The sequence below is a fragment of the Ruditapes philippinarum genome, unplaced genomic scaffold, assembly GCF_026571515.1.
Source record: "Ruditapes philippinarum isolate M1 unplaced genomic scaffold, ASM2657151v2 ctg1734_1_1_1_1, whole genome shotgun sequence".
Taxonomy (NCBI): domain Eukaryota; kingdom Metazoa; phylum Mollusca; class Bivalvia; order Venerida; family Veneridae; genus Ruditapes; species Ruditapes philippinarum.
The window spans coordinates 386,512-412,605 of record NW_026853883.1 but is presented as its reverse complement, the minus strand read 5'-3'; the positions used below and the strand labels follow the sequence as shown (position 1 = coordinate 412,605).

At 32.8% G+C, this 26,094-nt stretch overlaps 1 protein-coding gene and 1 long non-coding RNA gene across 7 annotated transcripts; both read left to right on the top strand.

Moving 5' to 3' along the window:
• The first annotated feature begins 816 nt into the window (after positions 1-816).
• Positions 817-24,811, top strand: LOC132738246 (uncharacterized). Of its 6 annotated transcripts, none has more exons than XM_060725713.1 (7): positions 824-1,204; positions 16,630-16,795; positions 17,777-17,836; positions 23,238-23,369; positions 23,679-23,783; positions 24,019-24,081; positions 24,583-24,811. In XM_060725713.1, the coding sequence occupies exons 1-6, from the start codon at positions 1,046-1,048 to the stop codon at positions 24,078-24,080; spliced, it is 684 nt and encodes a 227-aa protein (XP_060581696.1). In that variant the 5' UTR covers positions 824-1,045; the 3' UTR covers position 24,081; positions 24,583-24,811. The 6 variants fall into 6 exon arrangements, with proteins under 6 accessions (XP_060581692.1, XP_060581696.1, XP_060581695.1 ...); XM_060725712.1 differs by lacking the exons at positions 16,630-16,795; positions 17,777-17,836; positions 23,238-23,369; ... (1 more) ...; positions 24,019-24,081; positions 24,583-24,811 and adding exons at positions 4,341-4,506; positions 4,786-4,845; positions 5,214-5,345; ... (1 more) ...; positions 6,206-6,276; positions 7,034-7,613 and having other exon boundaries at positions 833-1,204; XM_060725714.1 differs by lacking the exons at positions 824-1,204; positions 16,630-16,795; positions 17,777-17,836; ... (2 more) ...; positions 24,019-24,081; positions 24,583-24,811 and adding exons at positions 2,356-2,965; positions 4,341-4,506; positions 4,786-4,845; ... (2 more) ...; positions 6,206-6,276; positions 7,034-7,590.
• LOC132738249 (uncharacterized) lies at positions 10,135-12,160 on the top strand. Its single transcript, XR_009626846.1, has 4 exons — positions 10,135-10,653; positions 10,920-10,980; positions 11,348-11,479; positions 12,056-12,160. It is a non-coding gene; the product is annotated as an uncharacterized LOC132738249 (long non-coding RNA).
• Positions 24,812-26,094: the final 1,283 nt, after the last annotated feature.

The window sequence follows — 26,094 nt, the reverse complement described above, 5'->3', positions numbered from 1 at the left end:
ATTTTACTTGTCTGAAAATTGGCTTTCAAAAAATGTGGGAAAAGCAGATTCCTTAAAGCAGACAGTCACTATTTTATTGAGTCGTACATGAGAGATAACGAAAAGAGCAACATCTTTTAAAGGGACTCCACTGAGGTTTAAAAGCCTAAAAACATAACATTTGAATTTCTTACATAAATAGCTGGGGCACTTTAGACAGAAATATATGCAAAGATAGTTAAAAAATATACTTTGAAATAATTGAATATCGTATTTATATGCCTTTCTTAGTCCGATTTGAGTGAAAAGCGTTTAAACGCTTTTCATTTTGGGTCATTTATTTACAATGTGAATAATTATTTTGGAAAAACGAAGTGCGCGAATGATCTGAAATTTTGCACAAAGATTAGAGGTCTTAACCTACATCGAATGGTACATTTATATGGACAAATTTTTTCAGTCCCATCATATCAAAAAACCTCAGTGGAGTCCCTTTAAGATCCTGAACTTGTTCATGTAGTCTTACTTGGCTTGAGGGAAAAGCTGTCTGATTTGATATCTTTAGTATGTGTTATTTTTCACACGCGCGATATATGAATTGTAAATATAATTGTTGCTTAAAATAAATAAATAAATAAATAAATAAATAAATAAATAAATAAATAAATAAATAAATAAATAAATAAATAAAATGAATCAATAAATAAAATAAATAAATTGATAAACAATAAATAAAATGAATATATAAAATGAAAGAAAATAAAATAAAATAAGATAAAATAAATAAATTCATCGTATAATTAAAATAAATGTGTGAATACTTAGAAATATTGAGTTTTCAGTTTATTTGCAGTTTGTTTAATTTACAGAAAACGTGAGCAATACAAAAATGTGTAAAACAAATAATTTAATTAAATCACCGTAATGCCTGTTAGAACGGGATATGCCCCAGTACTCGGTGTACACGATGCACGAGAATTACTTATTATTCATGAAAATAAGTTGGGAGAGTTGAGAAAAAATTAGCACGTGAATATCGTGATTTCTGTCTTAATTATTTTGACAAATGAGGGGAATGTACTTTACTAATATTAGTGCTGTTATTGTAGAAATATTTTATCGCTGGGTAAATAACATTGAAAGTTGCAAACACAACTCCTCTATATTCTTTGGCACCACGAATGCTTTGCTTCAAACCAGGCGTGTGATTCCGGTCCTAATCGAGGTAGGTGGTTTTATTTGTTTGTTGCCTGGTGGTTTCGATACTTTCTGTCAAATGTTTTTCTAAAATGAAAACAGTTGTTTGACCCCGCTTCTATTATAGCGTGTTTATACTTTTTTCTTAGTTGATTAGAATATATTTTGAGAATGTATAAAAGTGCAATCCTCTACGACCCCATTCCCCAATCACTCCCATCGTTCGCAACACCACACTCCCAATCGCTGGCAACACCCTCTGCAATCTTTTCCCAGACAATAAATATATCAACTTCTGATCAATGCCATTATTATTCACAAATCAAACAATCTGGTTTACTCACTACAGCCTCTTGTAAAATAAAATTTAATATTCATTTTGTCATGATTTTGTCTGGGTACGCAGCAATGTGAAATTGATGCAGGAATTGTACACCCAGGCACCTTATTAAAGATATATTATGCTCATATTTGGATTTAACTCAATACAGGATTGGAGCAGTACCTCTAGACGCTTGCAGAAATCATGATCACAAAATAGACAAATATCGTTTTTTTCGCCGATTTTTACATTTTTCATTCATTATCATACATAAATCGGTGTGAAAAGATGAATTAGACCTTTTAAAGTTCATTCCGTTGGGTAAAAAGGCAAGATTTTAGCATTTTATCATTCAAGCGCCTTGTCCGGTATATACCGGAATACGGTATTTAGTGTGGTGCTCCAATCCTTTTTTAGCTCACCTGTCACAAAGTGACAGGGTGAGCTTTTGTGATCGCTTTTCGTCCGGCGTCCGTCCGTCGTCCGTCCGTCCGTAAACTTTTACTTTAAATGACATCTCCTCATAAACCACTAAGCAAATTTCATCCAAACTTCACAGGAATGTTCCTTTGGTGGTCACCTTTAAAAATTGTTCAAAGAATTTAATTCCATGCAGAACTCTGGTTGCCATGGCAACCGAAAGAAAGAACTTTAAATATCTTCTTTAAAAAACCCAAAGAGCTAGAGCTTAGATATTTGGCATGACACATCTTGTAGTGAGTGTCTACCAAGTTTGTTCAAATAAAAGCCCTGGGGTCAAAATTGGCCCCGCCCCAGGGGGTCATTGATTTTCCCTATATGCATATAGTAAAGACCATGACCTGTCGTACCTTCGTCATCTTTCGCAAATTACTGGTCCTTTCCGTCATACTTCGGATAAAAAACTATTGCCTACACCTTGAAATGGATGTGTGTATGTATTCTATGCTCAATGAGGGTTCATATCCACCCTTTCAGGCACCGTACGTACGGCACACTTGTCACTATTCATGTCCTTATAAATGTTATTATCTTCTAAAAGGCGATGACCTATAATTTTTGAATTCAATTATTCACTGAATGATACGAAATATGTATGCAAGTCGATTTTATTAAGTTTGAAGTATAATTGTCTCCAACATATCTTATTAGTACAAAGTGTTATCGAAGTCGCCCGAGGTGTTCCAAATGTTTGGAAGACTCCCGTTGCAAATCGCAACTTTTCGGTTCTTTCCGTCAATCTTCGGATGAGGAAAAAGCCGAGGACGTTGCCAACTAGCATTCGGTGATGTTTTAATTTAACGGTAACTAAAACACGCAGCATTGTGACGTCACAAAAGTTGACGTTACGCATTAGCAACGTCATATTGCACCCGGAAGATTACAAAGGCTGTTTCTAAACCATTTAATTATGAAAAATTAATGGCTCGTGAAAATCGAGGCTGTTTCGTTTGGCTCATAAGTTTAAAGAAGTCATGCAACGAAAGGGTGAGTAGAATAAATAGAATTTTTGAACATTCAGTTTAGATAATAAATCAACGGGTTTTTTTGAGAATCATTTAAAATGGCGGCATAATTTACTTTAGGGAATTTATTGATGGCGATTATGTTGATGATTATAAAAATAATAATATAAAAAAATATAATGACAATAATAATAATAATAATAATAATAATAATATTAAGAGGATATTTTTTCGTTTGAGTGAAATATGGAATATATTTTCACGAAACATGATAAAATGCCACATATTTTCACGAGCCGGGACGGCGAGTGAAAATATGTGGCATTTTATCATGTTTCGTGAAAATATATACCATATTTCACGAAAAACGAAAAAAAATAACCTTTTTATTTAATTTCATTATCAAAGAAAAATGGTTACGAACCCTATTGCTTGCTACGCAACTGCAATTGTACAGCGCGCAGTAACATATTAATGCGTCTTGTTTTGCACGCGATATTTGGCGCTACATTGTGACGTCACGTAAACAACTGTTTAAACGTCTGTACAGCGTTAATAACTGAATTAAAGATATTGGTGTTCGGATTAATTTTCTTAGTTAGACAATTTTCTATCATTCTAGATAGTTTTCAAAGCAAAATTCAACAAAAAGTTGTTTCGCATTTATCAGATTTTTCAAACAAATTGCCGAAAGAAGTCCCTTGAAATAAATATGAGTTTTGACTCCGCCCACTTTCATATTTATTTTTCATATTTATTTCTAAAAAATATGAAATATATTTGACTGATATATAGAGGATATTCAAGTTTTTTCTACAAATACATGATTTATTTTCATCGAGTGGTATGAAAATAAATATTTCATGAGTGGCGGTAGCCACGAGTGAAATATGGTAATTTTCATGCCACAAGATGAAAATAAATCGTGTATTTATAGAAAAAACTTGAATTTTCTGTTTATTATATACATTTTTCTCTTTTTTGACATTAAAATTTGAAAGACTTTCCCTTAAATTTTGTGTACTGGCAGAATTTAAAAGAAAGAAGTCCGGCAAGACACCAGTGAAAATACGGAAAATATGTTTCACTGCAGTGAAAAATAAATTTTTACAGTGAAAATACGGAAAATAAAAATATGCATTTTATTTCATCAATATTTCTCAATATTTCATTTATAAGTATATAATAAAACACCATATTTCATGGGTAAAATTAAATAATATTATATATTCAATGATAAAATGATAAGATGATTCTAAGATTTTAGTGGGAACTAAAAATTTAAACATGAGCAGTGTCGTTAACATTTTAAATAAAAAATATACAATAAAATCATGGGCTTCTGAAACTTGAATGCATGTTAATACTTAAAATAAGGAACATTGACTCTTTTACAGTTTGCAAGATTTCGAAACTGCATGCGCCAAAGATACTATGCAAGAAGAGGCAAGACCCTTGACCCAGAAACCCTGTTAAATGAAACAGGAAATGCCGACATGGTCGTCTGTAAGATTGCCAGCAAGTCAAATAAAGTCGCTCCTCAATGGTTGTCATCTCTGATTGGTATGGTAGTTTATACATTAATTTAAAAATTGTTTTATAAAAGAATTCTTACTGTAGTATTTTCTACAAACATTTACAGTTTTAATGTCCAGAAACGAAAATCAAAGTACAGAATTGCAGATTGGCTGAATATAAACAACTAAAATGTAAAGGAAAAAAAAACAACAAACAAAACTTTTTCCTTTCTCTCTCCCTCTCTTTGATTTTGTTCAATTTTCATATAATAAAAGATGTAACAAAAATAAAACATAACAATTTGAAAACACACTCCCTTTTCAGGTGATGTTGTTGATAATGAAAGTGCAACAGTGATAGAGACCACATCAGACGACAAACTTGGTAAATACATGTATATTTTCTCAATTACTTTTGCAATGTCATTACTGAAAATACAGCAGAAATTCCAAAAAATATCTTTCAAAATTTAATCAGATAGTTGAAAAAGTCCGTTTTGTAATCCATCAAGTACAGCATATATTGCCGTTGCTACATCTTTAATGAACCCGCAATTTAATTAGCTGTATAGTTTAAACAGAATGATTACGACATATTTTGTTAAATTATGCGTTCAATATAAAAATGCATGTGCTTTTAAACCGATCACTTTCAAATTTATACTGATCATTTAGATATCATCATGTAAGGCTTCTTGTTTTGTGACACTATGTCATAATAACATGAAATAAAGATTTAATTTTTTTTTTTAGTTGAAGAATACGTGACATGGATCATAGACAAGGCAGCCGACACTCTGAGACAGGAGTTGCCTAGCAACACAACGACCTTAACAGTGAGGCCAGCAGACGACAACATATCATTGTCCTCCAGTATCATCAGCCGTAAGTCATTTTGTTGCTACAAAGGTTAATTGTAACAACATCCCTATTGCCTCGGGGAATGCGTAGGATAGCTGATATTTTGCACTTTGTCTGCCCCGCACTTCCGGGTAAATACGAAGGTTGCGACTTTTGCCAACATTTTACCTTCTGGCAGTCTCCGCAGGTAGGGGCCTTACCAAGAGCGAGGCGCAGGTAAAACTGATCTGTGCATGAAATAATGCGTTTAGATAAACCATGAATATATTGATAATTCTACATTTTCAATAGTTATTTATGACATATATCTAAAACAAAGTACTGTGAATAAAGGTTGTACCTTTATACGGAAATTTTATGGTTGTTTAAGTACATTGCAGAGATAAAACTTATCCAATGAGTTTGGGATGTTTTTACCGCTGACTGTTGTTTTTTTCACCTTGACACACGGTAATCTTAAGAGTTATCTGCTATCCCATTCCCAGGTACTCCTGCAGCAACGACTGAAACACATAAACACCCGATTATTTTTTGTAAAGAGAATTCTTAATTCTGAGAAGTTACTTTTTAGTGTACACGATATAATTATTTTTTTTGACAGAAATTGCTGATATGGCTGTAACAGAGAGCTTGTCAAATATTGTGATAGATGTCGACACCAACCACTCTGCTATAAGAGCTCCTAGAACTATCAAAGAATTCAAGGGTAAGCATGTTTATTTAATATTTTGTGACAAACCAAAAAAGCCATACAGTAATTCATAATTTTTCATAAAAATAGGCGTCGAGCCGACCAAGAGAAAAAACTTCTGACGAGCTTTCTTTTAAACAAGTTAAAGCACTGGTTACACTTCAAAAGAGCAATTGTGTTCATTCTTTTACAGAAGCATTTGGCATAACCGGATGTGACATCACTGATGATGGTCGTCCACCTGTAAGTGACTAAATGATTAAGGTAAGAATTGATAATAAATTCAGATTTTTTTTATCAAATCCATTGTTGAAACATTTGGAAACGTAAAGTATGTATACTTAGGTATGCCTTCTACAATATTATTACAAATCTAAAGAACTCGCTAAAGCCACACGTTGAAATATCTTAACTTTCGATATATTGTAGAAATTGTTTTAACTTTAATTTGGCTAAATGCATATAAAATGAACATATGAAGGTTGAATGATAAGATAACTTTGTAATAAAAGCTCGTGATGCTTACATGTGGTACTCTATCTCAGCTAATTGTTATAAAGACAAAAGTTTTTATAGTCCTTATTTCAAACACCTAATCTTAAATCAATGGCCAAGTTAACTGTACGCAAACGTTCTTTTGTTATGAAGACATATTCTGTTATTGAAAAAAGGTCCGAATATGTTGATATAACACAGCATTCCAATACAAATTTAAGTACATGTATATACAAAATACATGTCTGAAGAAACTTGTACCCCACATTATTCTTTTTCACACTTTGTCTAACCATTGGAATACCTCCTTGATTATTCCCATATTCACGACGTTTGACGGAAATGACCGAAAGGTTGCATCTCTATACCAGATAGCTAGAATTATGTTCCTGTCCTCTTTCTAAAGTTCAAGTTGCGCCAATTTCTGAATTTCCATAAAATAAGCAATATTGAATATTAAATATGTAAAATTGATCATTTCTGGAAAACATGTCTTTTGTTACCTAGTTTGTTCTTCAAATTTCAGATTGAAAGAAGAAGAAAGAAACCACGTGCATGTCTATTTTGTTTGTTTTGTTTTGCTGTTTCGTTTTGATTGCTTGTTTTGTTGTTGTTTTTTTTTTGCTTTGTTTTTTATATCATTATTTTCGTCTTTTCATGTTCTGCTCAGGCATCGATTTTATATCTTTAAATATTATTGTCATAAACATGTTTCTGAATTTTATTTTTACTAATAAAGTCCATTGAAACAAACACTTGTCTATAATTTTCTATCTTCCAGTAAATTTCTCATGGAAACAGTCACAGTTTGAAACATTTCGTTTTTATGCTTTTCCAATAATTTTGGCTGCACATCATATTGCAAGAGAAAAAATGATAATTATATAAGGCATGATAGACACTCAACACAACTTTTTACCATGCGCAAGACGGCTGTAAACTTAAATAAGTTTGTGTATGAGTTTTGAATGCTAATGTGTGTGTTAAATTTGAATACTGAAGTAAGCTTTTGCGTGATCTTTGCTAAACACGTACAAAAGCCTTATAAGAGTTTGTTTCCGTTTGTTACAATTTATTCTTAAAAAAAGGAAAAAAGAAGATAAAACAACAACAACAACAACAACAACAACAAAACATTTGTAATACTAAAAAACGTTTAAAACAAATAATGAAATAAGATCACTGCAATGCATGTTCGTTCTGGATATGCTCCTGTACTTACGGTGGCACAAAGATGACATGTGTGTGTTTTTAATTTATCTCGTGCGCACGAGTTACTAAGTTGTGGCTACGAGATAATTAAGTCGTGGGAACGAGATACTATGTCGTTGGCACGAGATACTAAGCCGTGGCCACGAGTTACTAAGTCGTGGCCACGAGATAGTTAAGTCGTGGGAACGAGATACTATGTCGTGGCCACGAGTTACCATGGATATAAAAATGTGTAATATATTTTTTTTTGCTTGCAAATTCTTGTCTTATTCTATGTTATTTTATGAAAAAATATTAAATGAGAGTTTTGAACATTTTCGAGAACGGAAACAAAACTGCCAAGAATTTGTGTTGTCGAAAATTGTCTGTGTATGTGAATCATTCATGTAAAGCAAATACATGTACATGTAATATTGTTGCGCTACGGTCAAGCTATATGGTACCAGGTCCCTTTAAATCTATTTAAAAATGTGGTAACGTGTGACCAATTATCAGACTGGACTGTAGAGAACGATACTGTACACAATTATAACAAATAAAAATAGAAATTGTTATGGTTAGGGGGACTAATGATACTTGATTTGGATGGCTGTCAAAGCCTATAGATCCATTTAGCTGAAATATGCTATTATGACATCTGCCAATAGTGGGCTACTCTGTATAACACTGTATGGCTTAGACACTGTACTCCAAAGTACTTGATAATAATTCCTTACTTCTGGAGGTACATGTATGCCAGTTTAAGATTAAAATTGAGTCACAAAAAAGAAAGACTGTTCACAGTTTACTAATTTTAATTAGTGATAAACTGTTAATAAATTCAAATGTGAAATATTCAAATAACAGTATTGTATATAACATCAACACATGTATATAATTCAGTCTTAAATATCCGATAGCTATATCTTACATAGACTTCACATAAATTATTACCGCGACTGACGTTTAATTTCTATTAAAAAATGTGGAAACGTAAATATAAAGTTTGGTCGAGTCAGTGACCGTAATAATGTGAAACAAAAATTATAAAGTTCTTATCAATTATTCTTAGACAATAATTGATTAAATGTAAAATAATAATCTATAGACTATGTCTTATTTTGCCTTAAAAAATAAGTAAAAATTGCCGTTCAGAAGAACACGACAATAATGTATACTAACCGAAAGTTAAATGAAAACTGACTGAAGTTGATCGTTTTCTGGCCTATTTATACCAAATCTGAGAAAACGAACATAAAAAGGTTCGAAAAATGTTCAGCTTTACGTTTTGGTCAGTGGACAATGGTCGATGTTCGAAAACTGATCATTTGACGTTCGGAAACGATCATTTCCATACAGAAAGAATTCTGTCAACCAACCGAACGTCCGAATATCAACAATTCTTAGCTAACGTTCTATGAAAGTTTACATAAAATATGATAAAATTGATACATATAATATTTATAAAAATGACTAGTACCATGGATTGACTATAAGTTTGTTGCTTTTGATGAAACATAACTTTGAAACAATTTGTTTACTGAGCTTCAGCAGCAATTGCTATTGACAACGGAAATCATACAACCCATAATGCATTAGCGAACAACAACACTACCTGTCAAAGTTTATCGAGTAAAATCACAATAAATGCTACTTTTTAGCTAAGTGTACGCTGTTTATAAGAAAATATGTAAACAATTAATGAAATAAATCATTACTCTTTATAATTCTGACATTATTTATGGTTGTCAGTCTATGAAATTAACAAAAAAAAAAAGCGTTTACCGGTACATGCAAAATGTAAACAATGCTGGCAATTACTTACGATAAGAGTACACAAATGCGATTATATCAATATTACGAAAATATAATGAGGCTTCATAATTGAAGTACTCGCTCCTGTCTGTTAATTAAGAAACAGTTTTATGTTTAAAATCATATATTACTAAAAATTTTTATTGCAAGCACCTTCCCCCATCATTACATTTTCCCTGCTATTCTATTCTTATTAATATTTTATGCGGTTCTGTGGAGTCATATATCGAGACATAAAAACCTTTATACAGAAATTAGTATAGTGGAATTACGCATAGATATCAATGTTGATATTAACTCGTGAATCATATTGGTTTAAAGAAGCTCTTCAGGCAGACATTGATAGCTTGGTAGGGAACCATAATTGGACAGGGAACCAGATTATCCCGTTGCCAACTAGCATTCGGTGATGTTTTTATTTAACGGTAAACTAAAACACGCAGCAATTGTGACGTCACAAAAAGTTGACGTTACGCATTAGCAGCGTCATAATGCACCCGGAAGATTACAAAGGCTGTTTGTAAACCATTTAATTATGAAAAATTAATGGTCGTGAAAATCGAGGCTGTTTCGTTTGGCTCATAAGTTTAAAGAAGTCATGGGCAACGAAAGGGTGAGTAGAATAAATAGAATTTTTGAACATTCAGTTTAGATAATAAATCAACGGTTTTTTTGAGAATCATTTAAAATGGCGGCATAATTTACTTTGGGGAAATTTATTGATGGCGATTGTGTTGATGATTATAAAAATAATAATATAAAAAAATATTAATATAATAATAATAATAATAATGATATATATTCAATGATAAAATGATAAGATGATTCTAAGATTTTAGTGGGAACTAAAAATTTAAACATGAGCAGTGTCATTAACATTTCAAATAAAAAAATATACAATAAAATCATGGGCTTCTGAAACTTGAATGCAGGTTAATACTTAAAATAAAGAACATTTACTGTTTTACAGTTTGCAAGATTTCGAAACTGCATGCGCCAAAGATAATTACTATGCAAGAAGAGGCAAGACCCTTGACCCAGAAACCTTGTTAAATGAAACAGGAAATGCCGACATGGTCGTCTGTAAGATTGCCAGCAAGTCAAATAAAGTCGCTCCTCAATGGCTGTCATCTCTGATTGGTATGGTAGTTTATACATTAATTTATAAGTTGTTTTATAAAAGAATTCTTACTGTAGTATTTTCTACAAACATTTACAGTTTTAATGTCCAGAAACGAAAATCAAAGTACAGAATTGCAGATTGGCTGAATATAAACAACTAAAATGTAAAGGAAAAAAAACATTTTCCTTTCTCTCTCCCTCTCTTTGATTTTGTTCAATTTTCGTATAATAAAAGATGTAACAAAATAAAACATAACAATTTTGAAAACACACTCCTTTTTCAGGTGATGTTGTTGATAATGAAAGTGCAACAGTGATTAGAGACCACATCAGACGACAAACTTGGTAAATACATGTATATTTTCTCAATTACTTTTACAATGTCATTACTGAAAATACAGCAGAAATTCCAAAAAATATCTTTCAAAATTTAATCAGATAGTTGAAAAAGTCCGTTTTGTAATCCATCAAGTGCAGCATATATTGCCGTTGCTACATCTTTAATGAACCCGCAATTTAATTAGCTGTATAGTTTAAACAGAATGCTTACGAAATATTTTGTTAAATTATGCATTCAATATAAAAATGAATGTGCTTTTAAACCGATCACATTCAAATTTATACTGATCATTTAGATATCATCATGTAAGGCTTCTTGTTTTGTGACACTATGTCATAATAACATGAAATAAAGATTTAATATTTTTTTTAGTTGATGAATACGTGACATGGATCATAGACAAGGCAGCTGACACTCTGAGACAGGAGTTGCCTAGCAACACTACGACCTTAACAGTGAGGCCAGCAGACGACAACATATCATTGTCCTCCAGTATCATCAGCCGTAAGTCATTTTGTTGCTACAAAGGTTAATTGTAACAACATCCCTATTGCCCCGGGGAATGCGTAGGGTAGCTGATATTTTGCACTTTGTCTGCCCCGCACTTCCGGGTAAATACGAAGGTTGCGACTTTTGCCAACATTTTACCTTCTGGCAGTCTCCGCAGGGTGGGGCCTTACCAAGAGCGAGGCGCAGGTAAAACTGATCTGTGCATGAAATAATGCGTTTAGATAAACCATGAATATATTGATAATTCTACATTTTCAATAGTTATTTATGACATATATCTAAAACAAAGTACTGTTAATAAAGGTTGTACCTTTATACGGAAATTTTATGGTTGTTTAAGTACATTGCAGAGATAAAACTTATCCAATGAGTTTGGGATGTTTTTACCGCTGACTGTTGTTTTTTCACCTTGACACACGGTAATCTTAAGAGTTATCTGCTATCCCATTCCCAGGTACTCCTGCAGCAACGACTGAAACACATAAACACCCGATTATTTTTTGTAAAGAGAATTCTTAATTCTGAGAAGTTACTTTTTAGTGTACACGATATAATTATTTTTTTTGACAGAAATTGCTGATATGGCTGTAACAGAGAGCTTGTCAAATATTGTGATAGATGTCGACACCAACCACTCTGCTATAAGAGCTCCTAGAACTATCAAAGAATTCAAGGGTAAGCATGTTTATTTAATATTTTGTGACAAACCAAAAAAGCCATACAGTAATTCATAATTTTTCATAAAAATAGGCGTCGAGCCGACCAAGAGAAAAAACTTCTGACGAGCTTTCTTTTAAACAAGTTAAAGCACTGGTTACACTTCAAAAGAGCAATTGTGTTCATTCTTTTACAGAAGCATTTGGCATAACCGGATGTGACGTCACTGATGATGGTCGTCCACCTGTAAGTGACTAAATGATTAAGGTAAGAATTGATATATAAGTGACTAAATGATTAAGGTAAGAATTGATAATAAATTCAGATTTTTTTTTATCAAATCCATTGTTGAAACATTTGGAAACGTAAAGTATGTATACTAAGGTATGCCTTCTACAATATTATTACTTTAAAGAACTCACTAAAGCCACACGTTGAAATATCTTAACTTTCGATATATTGTAGAAATTGTTTTAACTTTAATTTGGCTAAATGCATATAAAATGAACATATGAAGGTTGAATGATAAGATAACTTTGTAATAAAAGCTCGTGATGCTTACATGTGGTACTCTATCTCAGCTAATTGTTATAAAGACAAAAGTTTTTATAGTCCTTCTTATTTCAAACACCTAATCCTAAATCAATGGCCAAGTTAACTGTACGTAAATGTTCTTTTGTTATGAAGACATATTCTGTTATTGAAAAAAGGTCCGAATATGTTGATATAACACAGCATTCCAATATAAATTTAAGTACATGTATATACAAAATACATGTCTGAAGAAACTTGTACCCCACATTATTCTTTTTCACACTTTGTCTAACCATTGGAATACCTCCTTGATTATTCCCATATGCACGACGTTTGACGGAAATGACCGAAAGGTTGCATGCGATCTCTATACCAGATAGCTAGAATTATGTTCCTGTCCTCTTTCTAAAGTTCAAGTTGCGCCAATTTCTGAATTTCCATAAAATAAGCAATATTGAATATTAAATATGTAAAATTGATCATTTCTAGAAAACATGTCTTTTGTTACCTAGTTTGTTCTTCAAATTTCAGATTGAAAGAAGAAAGAAACCACGTGCATGTCTATTTTTGTTTGTTTTGTTTTGCTGTTCTGTTTTGATTGCTTGTTTTGTTGTTGTTGGTTTTGTTTTGCTTGTTTTTAATATTATAATATTCGTCTTTTCATGTTCTGCTCAGGCATCGATTTTATATCTTTATATATTATTGTCATAAACATGTTTCTGAATTTTATTTTTACTAATAAAGTCCATTGAAACAAACACTTGTCTATAATTTTCTATCTTCCAGTAAATTTCTCATTGAAACAGTCACCGTTTGAAACATTTCGTTTTAATGCTATTCCAATAATTTTGGCTGAACATCTTATTGCAAGGGAAAAGATGATAATTAATTAAGGCATGATAGAAACTCAACACAAATTTTTACCATGCGCAAGACGGCTGTAAACTTAAATAAGTTTGTGTATGATTTTTGAATGCTAATCTGTGTGTTAAATTTGAATACTGCAGTAAGCTTTTGCGTGATCTTTGCTAAACACGTACAAAAGCCTTATAAGAGTTTGTTTCCGTTTGTAACAATCTATTCTTAAAAAAAAGAAAAAAAGAAGAAGATAAAACAACAACAACAACAACAACAACAAAAACAAAACATTTGTAATACTAAAAAACGTTTAAAACAAATAATGAAATAAGATCACTGCAATGCATGTTCGTTCTGGATATGCTCCTGTACTTACGGTGGCACAAAGGTGACATGTGTGTGTTTTTAATTTATCTCGTGCGCACGAGTTACTAAGTTGTGGCCACGAGATAATTAAGTCGTGGGAACGAGATACTATGTCGTTGGCACGAGATACTAAGCCGTGGCCACGAGATACTATGTCGTGGCCACGAGTTACTATGAATATAAAATTGTGAAATATATTTTTTTGCAAATTCTTGTCTTATTCTATAATATTTTATGAAAAATATTAAATGAGAGTTTGAACATTTTCGAGAACGGAAGAAAACTGCCAAGAATTTGTTTTGTCAAAAATTGTCTGTGTATGTAAATCATTCATGTAAAGCAAATACATGTAATATTGTTGCGCTACGGTCCATCTATATGGTACCAGGTCCCTTTAATCTTCTTAAAAATGTGGTAACGTGCTCAAGACTTGGTGACCAATAATCAGACTGGACTGTAGAGAACGATACTGTACACAATTATAACAATGTTCTATATAAAATAGAAATTGTTATGGTTAGGGGGACTGATGATACTTGATTTGGATGGCTGTCAAAGCCTATAGATCCATTTAGCTGAAATATGCTATTATGACATCTGCCAATAGTGGGCTACTCTGTATAACACTGTATGGCTTGGACACTGTACTCCAAAGTACTTGATAATAATTCCTCACTTCTGGAGGTACATGTATGCCAGTTTAAGATTAAAATTGAGTCACAAAAAAGAAAGACTGTTCACAGTTTACTAATTTTAATTAGTGGTAAACTGTTAATAAATTCAAATGTGAAATATTCAAATAACAGTATTGTATATAATATCAACACATGTATATAATTCAGTCTTAAATATCCGATAGCTATGTCTTACATAGACTTCACATAAATTATTACCGCGACTGCCGTTTAATTTCTATTAAAAAATGTGGAAACGTAAATAAAAAGTTTGGTCGAGTCAGTGACCGTAATAATGTGAAACAAAAATTATAAAGTTCTTATCAATTATTCTTAGACAATAATTGATTAAATGTAAAATAATAATCTATAGACTATGTTTTATTTTGCCTTAAAAATAAGTAAAAATTGCCGTTCAGAAGAACACGACAATAATGTATACTAACCGAAAGTTAAATGAAAACTGACTGAAGTTGATCGTTTTCTGGCCTATTTATACCAAATCTGAGAAAACGAACATAAAAAGGTTCGAAAAATGTTCAGCTTTACGTTTTGGTCAGTGGACAATGGTCGATGTTAGAAAACTGATCATTTGACGTTCGGAAACGATCATTTCCATACAGAAAGAATTCTGTCAACCAACCGAACGTCCGAACATCAACAATTCTTAGCTAACGTTCTATGAAAGTTTACATAAAAATATGATAAATTGATACATATAATATTTATAAAAATGACTAGTACCATGGATTGACTATAAGTTTGTTGCTTTTGATGAAACATAACTTTGAAACAATTTGTTTACTGAGCTTCAGCAGCAATTGCTATTGACAACGGAAATCATACAACCCATAATGCATTAGCAAACAACAACAACACCTGTCAAAGTTTATCGAGTAAAATCACAATAAATGCTACTTTTTAGCTAAGTGTACGCTGTTTATAAGAAAATATGTAAACAATTAATGAAATAAATCATTACTCTTTATAATTCTGACATTATTTATGGTTGTCAGTCTATGAAATTAACCAAAAAAAAGCGTTTACCGGTACATGCAAAATGTAAACAATGCCGGTAATTACTTACGATTAGAGTAAAACAAGTGCGATTATATCAATATTACGAAAATAAAATGAGCTTTCATAATTGAAGTACTCGCTCCTGTCTGTTAATTAAGAAACAGTTTTATGTTTAAATCATATATTACTAAATTTTTATTGCAACACCTTCCCCCATCATTACATTTTCACTGCTATTCTATTCTTATTAATATTTTATGCGGTTCTGTGGAGTCATATATCGAGACATTATTTAACCTTTATACAGAAATTAGTATAGTGGAATTACGCATAGATATCAATGTTGATATTAACTCATGAATCATATTGATTTAAAGAAGCTCTTCAGGCAGACATTGATAGCTTGGTAGGGAACCATAATTGGACAGGGAACCAGATTATCCCGTTGCCAACTAGCATTCGGTGATGTTTTAATTTAACGGTAACTAAAACACGCAGCATTGTGACGTCACAAAAGTTGACGTTACGCATTAGCAACGTTATATTGCACCCGGAAGATTACAAAGGCTGTTTTTAAACCATTTAATTATGGAAAATTAATGGCTAGTGAAAATCGAGGCTGTTTCGTTTGGCTTATAAGTTTAAAGAAGTCATGCAATGAAAGGGTGAGTAGAATAAACAGAATTTTCAACATTCAATCTAGATAATAAATCCACTGTTTTTTTGAGAATCATTTAAAATGGCGCCATAATTTACATAAAAATAATAATAATAATAATTATATCATAAATATTATTATTAGTAATAGTAGTAGTAGTATTATAATTATTATTATCATTATTTTTAACATTATTATTATTTTAATGATAAAATAAATGATCAGATAATCCTAAGATTTTAGTGAAAAGTAAAAATTTAAATATAAGCAGTGTAATTAATATTTCAAAAGAAAAAAAAACAGACAATAAAATCATTGGCTTCTGAAATTTAAATGCAGGTGATTACTGTATATAAGGAACATTGACTCGTTTACAGTTTGCAAGATTTCGAAACCGCTTGCGCCAAAGATACTATGCAAGAAGAGGCAAGACTCTTGACCCAGTAACCCTGTTAAACGAAACAGGTACTGCCGACATGGTCGTCGGGAAGATTGCCGGCAAGGCAAACAAAGTCGTTCCTCAAAACCTGTCATATAAGAATGGTATAGTAGTTTGTGTATTAATTTATAAATTGTTTTATAAAATAATTCTTACAGCAGTATATTTTCTACAAGCGTTAACAGTTTTTGTGTCGCCTCTACGGAGTAGTGGCGACGTATAGGGATCACTTCTCCGTCGTCTGTCTGTCCGTCTGTCTGTCTGTCTGTCCGTCCGCCCGTCACAAAACTTGTCCGGACTACTCCTCATAACTGGTGCAATTTTATCCAAACTTTACAGGAATGATCAGTACCAAGTCTAGTTGTGCATATTGTCAGCATTTTCCGGTTCAATGATTTTTGTCAGAGTTATGGCCCTTTAATAATTTTTATTTTTAAAGTTTGTCCGGACTACTTCTCTTATACCACTAATGCAATTTCAATGAAACTTTACAGGATTGATCTGTAGCTCAAGTCCTTGCGCATATTGCACGGGTTTTCCGGTTGAATGATTTTTGGCCGAGTTATGGCCCTTTGATAAAAAGGTGTTTTTTTCTGTGTGTTGCCAGATACGCAAAAGCTTGTCCGGACTACTCCTCATAAACTACTGGTGCAATTTTATCCAAACTTTACAGGAATGATCTGTACCAAGTCTAGTTGTGCACTGTCCGTCTGTCTGTCCGTCTGTCACAAAATTTGTCCCACCATGAAATTGGCCATCATGAGGCGACACATGTGATTACTGATCGCTCTTGTTTTTGTCTAGAAACGAAAATCAAAGTACAGAAGTACAGATGGACTGGCTATCTGTCAATTTAATTTTCACTGAGCAAAAAGCAGCTTAAACCTAATATTAGCATGTAGTTGTTTATTTATTTTTTTATCATTTCCATTGCCGTAAAAAACAACAGAAACACAGAAAAAAACAACAACAAACAAACATAAAAAATTCCGTTTCTCTCTCCCTCTTTGATTTTGTTAAATTTTCATATAATAAAAAATGTAACAAAGAAAACATAACAATTTGAAAACAAATTCCTTTTTCAGACGATGTTGTTGATATTGAAAGTGCAACAGTGAGAGAGACCACAGCAGACGACAAACTTGGTAAATACACGTATTTTTGTGCCCCACTTTACGGGGGGAGGGGGGGGGAATTTAGATATACCCTTGTCCCTCCGTCCATCCGTCCGTTCTCTTTTGTGTCGCACGTAGCTCAAAAGTATTTGACCTAGAGTCATGAAACCTTACAGGAATGTTGATCAGCATGTGTATTTGTGCACCTGGGTGTTTTCGTGTGGATTTATTTAGTATTTTAGAGTTATTGCCCTTGACTTAAAACACATTTGCAATTTTCAACTTGTGTCGCATGTAACTAAAAAGTATTTGACCTAGAGTAATACAACTTTACAAGAATGTTGACCAGCATGTGAAGTTGTACACCTGGGGTTTCACTTGTGGATTTATTATGTTTTGTAAGAGTTATTGCCCTTGACTTAATAAAAATTTGCAATTTTCAACTTGTGTCGCATGTAACTCAAAAAGTATTTAACCTAGGGTCATGAAACTTTACAGGAATGTTCATCAGCATGTGTAATTGTGCACCTAGATATTTTCGTGTGGATTTATTTAGTATTTGCAGCGTAATTGTCCTTGACTTAGTAAAAATTTGCAATTTTCAACTTGTGTTACACGTAGCTCAAAAAGTATTTGACATAGGGGCATGAAACTTTACGGGAATGTTGATCAGCATGTGAAGTTGTGCACCTGGGGTTTTGCTTGTGAATTTATATTATTATCAGAGTTATTGCCTTTGACTTAGTGAAAATTTGCAATTTTTAGTTGTAGCTCAAAATGTATTTAACCTAGAGTCATGAAACTTAACAGGAATGTTGGTCAACATGTGTAATTGAGCACCTTTGGTTTCGCTATTCATTCAGTATTTGTAGAGTTATTGCCCTTGACTTAGTAAAAACCGTTTCAATATGTTGTGTTATTTGTTTCTTGAGTGCTTGAGTTAAAATCAACCAGCTTTACAGGAATAATGATAAACATCACTGAAGCTATGCACCTGGGACTTTGCATGTGGATTTTTTAAAGTTTTGTATGAGTTATTGACCTTGACTTACAGTAGTATAAATTTGCAATTTTCAACTTGTTCATGCATTGCTCAAAAAGTGTTTGACCTGTAGGCCTGAAAGTTTACAAGACTGTTGGTCAGCATGTGCACTTATGCACCTTTGGGTTCACTAGCAGATTTATTTAGTATTTGTAAAGTTCTTGCCCTTTACTTAGTAAAAGAGTTTTAGTTTTCAACTTGTAGCACATGTACTCCAAAACATATTTGACCTGGAGTCATAAGATTGACAAAATAGTGGTGTGTGGGGGCACCCATGTCCTATGGACACATATCTAGTTCTCAATTATTTTTAGAATTTCATTACTTATTTCAGATGACAAACTTTTTTTTCAAAATATAGACAGGACTGATTTTAAGAAAATATGAATGCTAGAGGCATTTTATAGTACAAGTAATATCTTGAGTGTTTCAACCTAATATGGGTATGCTGAAGACGATGAGGGTGGATACCAAGAAAATAAAATTGACCTTGACCTTCAAAAGGTCAATTCAAAATGGCCGCTTAAAAATACTAAAATATGTCATTAAAACTATGATACAATATGATGCAATTAATTATTATTGTCAAAATCAAATGATTATTCAATATGATCAGATTTTAACGAGATTGGCCACCAAATATAGCGAATGTAAGCCTAATGGCTCAATTAACAGTATATACATGTACAGTACTGTTTTACTAGCGCGTTAAGGTATAAGACTAGCTAAGATTGAAAAAAAAAATCACTTTTAATGTTTTGTTTACTTGACTTATATTGAACAATAAACTTAGTTTATAAATATTACCAAAGAATAAATATTTCGTAATAACAAATTAATATTTCGTAATAAACGAATCAATTATTTCGTAATTAAGATTTTATATTTCGTTAAAACGAAATAATATTTCTAATTGGGAATTATTATCTCGTAAAAACAAATTCAATTCCTGGAGAAAGTTTGGAAAATGTCACTTTCAGGTGTTCCGTAATTTTCAACATTATTTGTAGCTATGATTTTTTTAAGTTGTTCATTTTGTTTTCATATATTTTGCACTTATTATGGTATTTATGGTTTAAAAATGAGTATTTAAAAATTATTTTGAAATGTCAAAAAGTGTCATTTCAATGCCATAAACACAACACAAACCGAGACAACAAGTGGTTTTAAAATACATACTGCGCCCTCACAAAAAAAAACAAAAAAAAAAACAAAAACAAACAAACAAAAAAACAGGTCTTAAAAAATTGGCACCAGTGGGAATCGAACCATAGACCTCGCACACATCAGTCAATCACTTAACCGTCTGTGCTACTGCGGAAGTAACAATGACGTTTACATTTTTAGCAGATATGACTTTAACTAACAATAGTTTCATAGTTTTTTTTTATTTTATGCTTTTCAGTGGATTACTGATTTGTCCGTGAAAATTATATTTGATAATTTCACAGTGAAAATTATCAAAATATAATTTCACACTTTTCAATGACGAAACTACTTTCTTAAGATTTTCCCCATGTGGTAGCTCAATTTTATTTTTGCTGACAATTCTGACAATATCAGGCTGTTTCGAGAAAAGCAAAGTTGAAATTGGTAAATAACTTAAATGTCAAAAGTAATAAAAAGAAGAAAACTTACTTCTATTCATCTAAATTACCAATCACCAAATATCGTCTCTTAATTTTTTGTTTGTTTCATTTTTACAGTCTGAAAAATACATTCCTTCCACATGCAAAACTGCTCTTGATGACATTTGGGCATATTTAAGTTTACCATCTTGTTTAAAAATAAGTGACTATTTAATTTGAAATTTAAAGTTAAAGTTAAAAACAACAACAACAATAACAACACCATATTTTCATCGAGTCATAAAATGTCTGAAACCGGGAGATTGCTACGTGTGCTTGCTATACCATGACAGCTCTCGAAAATTTTGGAATTCAATCACGGTTGAAGATTATCACATCATTCCGGGTACCCTCCAATAAATTTCTAGGATATCTTAAAGTAACAGCAAAGTTGTCTATACAAATATTACTTGTAAAAAATGAAGACCATATATAAAAGTCACGTGGGTTGGCTACATAGTAGAGGTGTTAAAATATAATTGTAATACACCTTTTGTTAGCCATTGAAATAGTATTTTATGTATAAAGGATTTTCAAAAATGGTTATTATTCAGAGCGGGCGCAATGGTGCAGTGGTAACACTGTCTGCCTACAAATCAAGGGGTCGTGAGTTCGATCCCCCGCTACTCCACTGAACGAATAAATGACTACAAGACTGACAAAACCAGGACATAGACACATAATGATGGCAACAATAGAAATAAGAGAAGACCTTAACGGAGCAGGAAACAAGTACCGAAAGTACAAGACCGAAGACGACGACCGATAACAGAAGGAAGAACGGAGACAAGAACTGAAAACAAGAGAACAGAGACGAGGACCGCTAACAGAGACAGGGACCGATAACAGAAGAACTGACAACAAGCGAATATATACGTCGACCGATAACAGAAGAACAGAGACAGGGATCGATAACAAAAGAACTGACAACAAGCGAACAGAGACAGGGACCGATAACAGAAGAACTGACAATAAGCGAACAGAGACGTCGACCGATAACAGAAAAAACAGAAACAGGGACTGATAACAGAAGAACTGACAACAAGACAACGAGGATTGATAACAGAAAAATAGAGACGAGGACCGATAAAAGGAATAACATAGACGAGAACAATGGAGCCGGGGATCGATAGAACAATTGACAACATGAAAACGAAGACCAGGACTGATTACAAAATAAAAGAGACGAGAACGGATGACAGAAAAACGAAGACGAGAACCGATAAAGAACAGGACAGAGACCGATAACAGAAAAACTCACAACAAGACAACGGAGACGAATAACAGAATAATAGAGACGAGAACCGATAAATAAAACTGATCCCAGAGGAATGGAGACAGGTATCGATAACAGAGACGGGAGCTGATGACAAAATAATTGACAACATGAAAACGGAAACCAGGACTGATTACAGAAGAAAAAAGACAATGATAGAAGAATGAACAAGAACAAAGACGAGTACCAATAACAGAACAGGACATGGACCGATAATAGGACAACGGAAACGATGACTGTTGACAGAAGAATGAGGACGGGGTTCGATAACAGAGACGGATGACAGAAGAATTGACAACAAGAAAACGGAGACCAGGACTGATTACAGAAGATAGAGAAGAGAACGGATGACAGAAGAACGGAGAAGAACGAAGAAGACGACCAATAACAGAACATCTAACAACAAAAGAACTGAGCCCAGGACCGATTATAGAAGAACGTAGATCACGACCAATAACAGAAGAACTGAAAACAAGAGAACTGCAACGATGACTAATAACAGAAGAACGAACGTGACGACAAATAACAGAAGATCTGACAGCAGAGAAATGCGACGAGAACCGATAACAAAAGAATGAAGACGACGACCAGAAGACTCAGAAAAAGGTACTCAGAAAAAGGTGCCTTTAATTAATGTATATTTTGCATGCACCCGTTTAACCCCTCACACATATTTACACTGTGCAAATATAAGTATAGGCATCTGAGTAGCCACTCTATATGCTTGCATAGAGTGCCAGATAAAATACATGAAAGCTCTATATCTAGCAGATAGGGCAGGAAAGAGTGTAGTGTCCGCTGCGTAAAACCCTGAATATGTTTAAATGCCTTAAACATTTCATTACTATCTTTAATATTACTTCTATATTACTATTATATTATCCTATAGAAAAATGTATGCCATCTTGGATTTTTCGGCCATATTGGATTGTTTTTTTGTTGTTTTTTTTTAAATTCTGTTTTGGTGTCTAATTTGTTTTTACCTACATGTAAACATGCTTTGTGACAAATTTCAGGCTTTTCCTTTCCTTAAAAGTTTTATTTGATCTATCATCCATTTATGATAAAGAAATTTGGCGGCCATTTTATTGGTCATTTTAAATGGCCATTTCAATGGTCAATATCAAGTTTTTCAATTTGGTATCCACCTTTATTGGATTCAGCATACCTTCAATAGGAAAAAATACACCAAGATACCACTTGTACTACAACATGCCTGTCTAAAATACCTTTCAAGATTTATCAGATAGTTAAAAAAGTCCGTGGTGTGCAACATTTATTCAATGAACACGCAATTTAATAAGCTGTACAGTTTATACAGATTACGAGATATTTTGTTCAATGTTGCATTCAATATAAAAATGCATGGGCTTTAAAAGCGATCGTCACATTCAAAATTATACTGATCATTTAGATATGTTAGGCTACAACAACAAATACTTTTCGTTATGTGACACTATGTAATGATAACTAAACATTTTCCAGTTGAAGAGTACGTGACATACATCATAGACAAGGCAGCCGACACTCTCAGACAGGAGTTGCCTTGCAACACAACCCCCGTAACAGTGATGCCAGATGACGACAACATATCATTGTCCTCCAGTATCATCAGCCGTAAGTGGTTTTGTTGTTACAAAGGTTAATCGTAACTACATCCCAATTGCCCAGGGAAGGCGTAGGATAGTTGATTTTTTTACATTTTGTCTGCCCGGCAATTCTTGGTAAATGCGAAGGTTGCAGCGTTTAGTCAACATTAACCTTCTGACAGTCGGGCCTTACCCAGAGCGGGGTCAAGTAAAACTGATCTATGCATGAAATAATGCGTTTAAATAAATTTCGAATATATTGATAATTCTACAGTTCCAACAGTTGTTTACGACATACACGTATCTAATGTACATGGCATAATTATTTTCTTGACAGAAATTGCTGATATGGCTGTAACGGAGAGCTTGTCAAACATTGTGGCAGATGCCGACGTCAACCACTCTGCTATTAGAGCTCCCAGAACTGTCAAAGAATTCAAGGGTAAGAATGTATGTTTAGTTTTTTTTACGGCAAACCAAATATTTTAGCCGTACAGTACTTCGTATTTTTTCATACATTGTAATATTATAAAACAAAATCGGCGTCGAGTCGACAAAGAGAAAACTTCTATCGCGTTATATTTTTTCAAACAAAACCAACGGCTTACACTTAAGAAGAGCAATTGTTTCACAAATTTATGAAGTGAAAAAAATAATCGTTCTATATTATTTTACAGAAGCATTTGGCATAACCGGATGTGACATCACTGATGATGGTCTTCCACCTGTAAGTGAGTAAGGTAATACTTGACAATAATTTCAGACTTTTTTCATCATATCTATTGTTGAAATATTTGGAAACGTAATTGTTATAAAGACAAAAGTTTAGTCCCTCCTGTTTCAAACACCTGACCATATTCACTGTACACAAACGCTCCTTTGTTATGAAGATATATTCTATTATTGAAAAAGGTCCGAATATGTTGATATAACACAACATTCCAATATAAATTTAAGTACATGTTTATACAAAATACATGACTGAGAAAACTTCTTCCACACATTAGCAACGAGGCTCGTTGATTATTCCCACATTTACGACGTTTGACGGAAATGACCGAAAAGTTGCGATCTCTGTATTTATACCAGATAACTGCAATTGTGCTCCTGTCCTCTTTGTAAAGTTCAAGTTGCGCCAATTTCTGTTGTTCTCAAAAATAAACAATATTGAATAAATATGTATATTTGATCATTTCTCGAAAACAAGTCTTTTGTTACCCAGTTTGTTCTTTAAATTTCAGATAAAAAGAAGAGGAAAGAAACTACGTGCATATGTGTTTATGTTTGTTTTGTTTTGTTGTTTCGTTTTGATTTTTTGTTATGTTTGGTTTGTTTTGCTTTTCTCGTTTTTATAGTATTACATTTGTTTTTCCCATGTTCTGCTCAGGCATCGATTTTATATCTTTAAATATTATTGTGATAAACATGTTTCTGAATTTTATTCTTACTAATAAAGTCCATTGAAACATGCTCTTGTCTATAATTTTCTATCTTCCAGTGAACTGCTCATTGAAGCAGCAACAGTATGAAACATGTCGTTTCCTATAATTCCTATAATTTTAGCTACACATCATATTGCAAGGAAAAATACGATAATTAAGGCATGATAAACACTCAACAAAACATTTGCAAGACGCTAGTAAACTTAAATAAGTTTGTGTATGATTTTTGAGTTTAATTTGAATAAGCTTTTGCATGATCTTTGCCAAGCATTTTCAAAAGCCTAAGCGTTTGTTTTAGTTTGTAACAATCTATTCTTTAAAAAAGAAGAAGCAAAAAAAAAAAAACAACAACACCCCCCCCCCCCCCAAAAAAAAAAAAAAATCGTAGTACAATGTATATGTATTCATCAGTGTTCATTGCAGTTTTATCATAGTTTAGCACGGATATTCCGAGCTCACTGACCTTGAAGTGTATATGTAATTGAAAGGCGGATAGATAAGGTACTCACGGACTTCGCATTGTATTGTACAGGCTGTATTATGGTTTGCATATCTCTATGAAGAGAATGCACGTGGTGAAAAATTGACAAGATTTTAAAGAATGTTAATCATTTTTGAAATAGGAACTCTTCACCTTTAATGAATAAATATTTATGTGAAATTGACCTTTTGAACATATGCCATTACTTTGTAGTAGTAGGATGAACAATTTGGTTTTCTGCAGCAGCTACAGAAATTGTATAAGGTAAGTGGACAAGTCACTTGTTTCTTGGTATGGTTAAAAAAAAGATATCGCAAAGATACCGGAAATGAACGGAATTTAAGGCGGTACTGAAAAATATGTTTAAAGGTATTACGGAGTTAAGCCTCGGTGACACATTTCTGTAGATCTGTGGCGTTATTTCATTTTTGAGAGTTTTTCATGAACTGGTTTCAACGACGTCATGGTTTTCCCAGGCTTCAACATTCTCAACGGGATTAATGTCCAAAAAGTCCACCTGGCCTGGCGTTTGTAGAACGTTTTCAAATAATTGCAAATGCTTACATCAAGGGCGACAACTGATGATGTATATAAAGTTAGTTCCCTATTTCTCATTCCTTATTCCTTTTTCGAATAAAGAATAAGGAATCAGTTCCTTATTCCTTTTTTTCGAATAAAAAAAGGAAACTAGTTCCTTATTCCTTATTCAAATCTAAATAAGGAACAGCAGAATTAGTATTTATATAAGATAAAATTATGGTTGATCAGAAAACTAGAACGGTTCTTTCTTTCATAAATCTGTTGAAAATTGCACAAATCAATCATCAAAA

Excerpts from the sequence above, each read along its gene's own strand:
- LOC132738246 (XM_060725709.1), top strand. The coding sequence starts at position 1,046 with ATGAGGGGAATGTACTTTACTAATATTAGTGCTGTTATTGTAGAAATA. Across the intron at positions 1,205-16,629 it reads TGATTCCGGTCCTAATCGAG|TTTGCAAGATTTCGAAACCG; the intron begins GTAGGTGGTTTT and ends ACTCGTTTACAG. Across the intron at positions 17,837-23,237 it reads CACAGCAGACGACAAACTTG|TTGAAGAGTACGTGACATAC; the intron begins GTAAATACACGT and ends AACATTTTCCAG.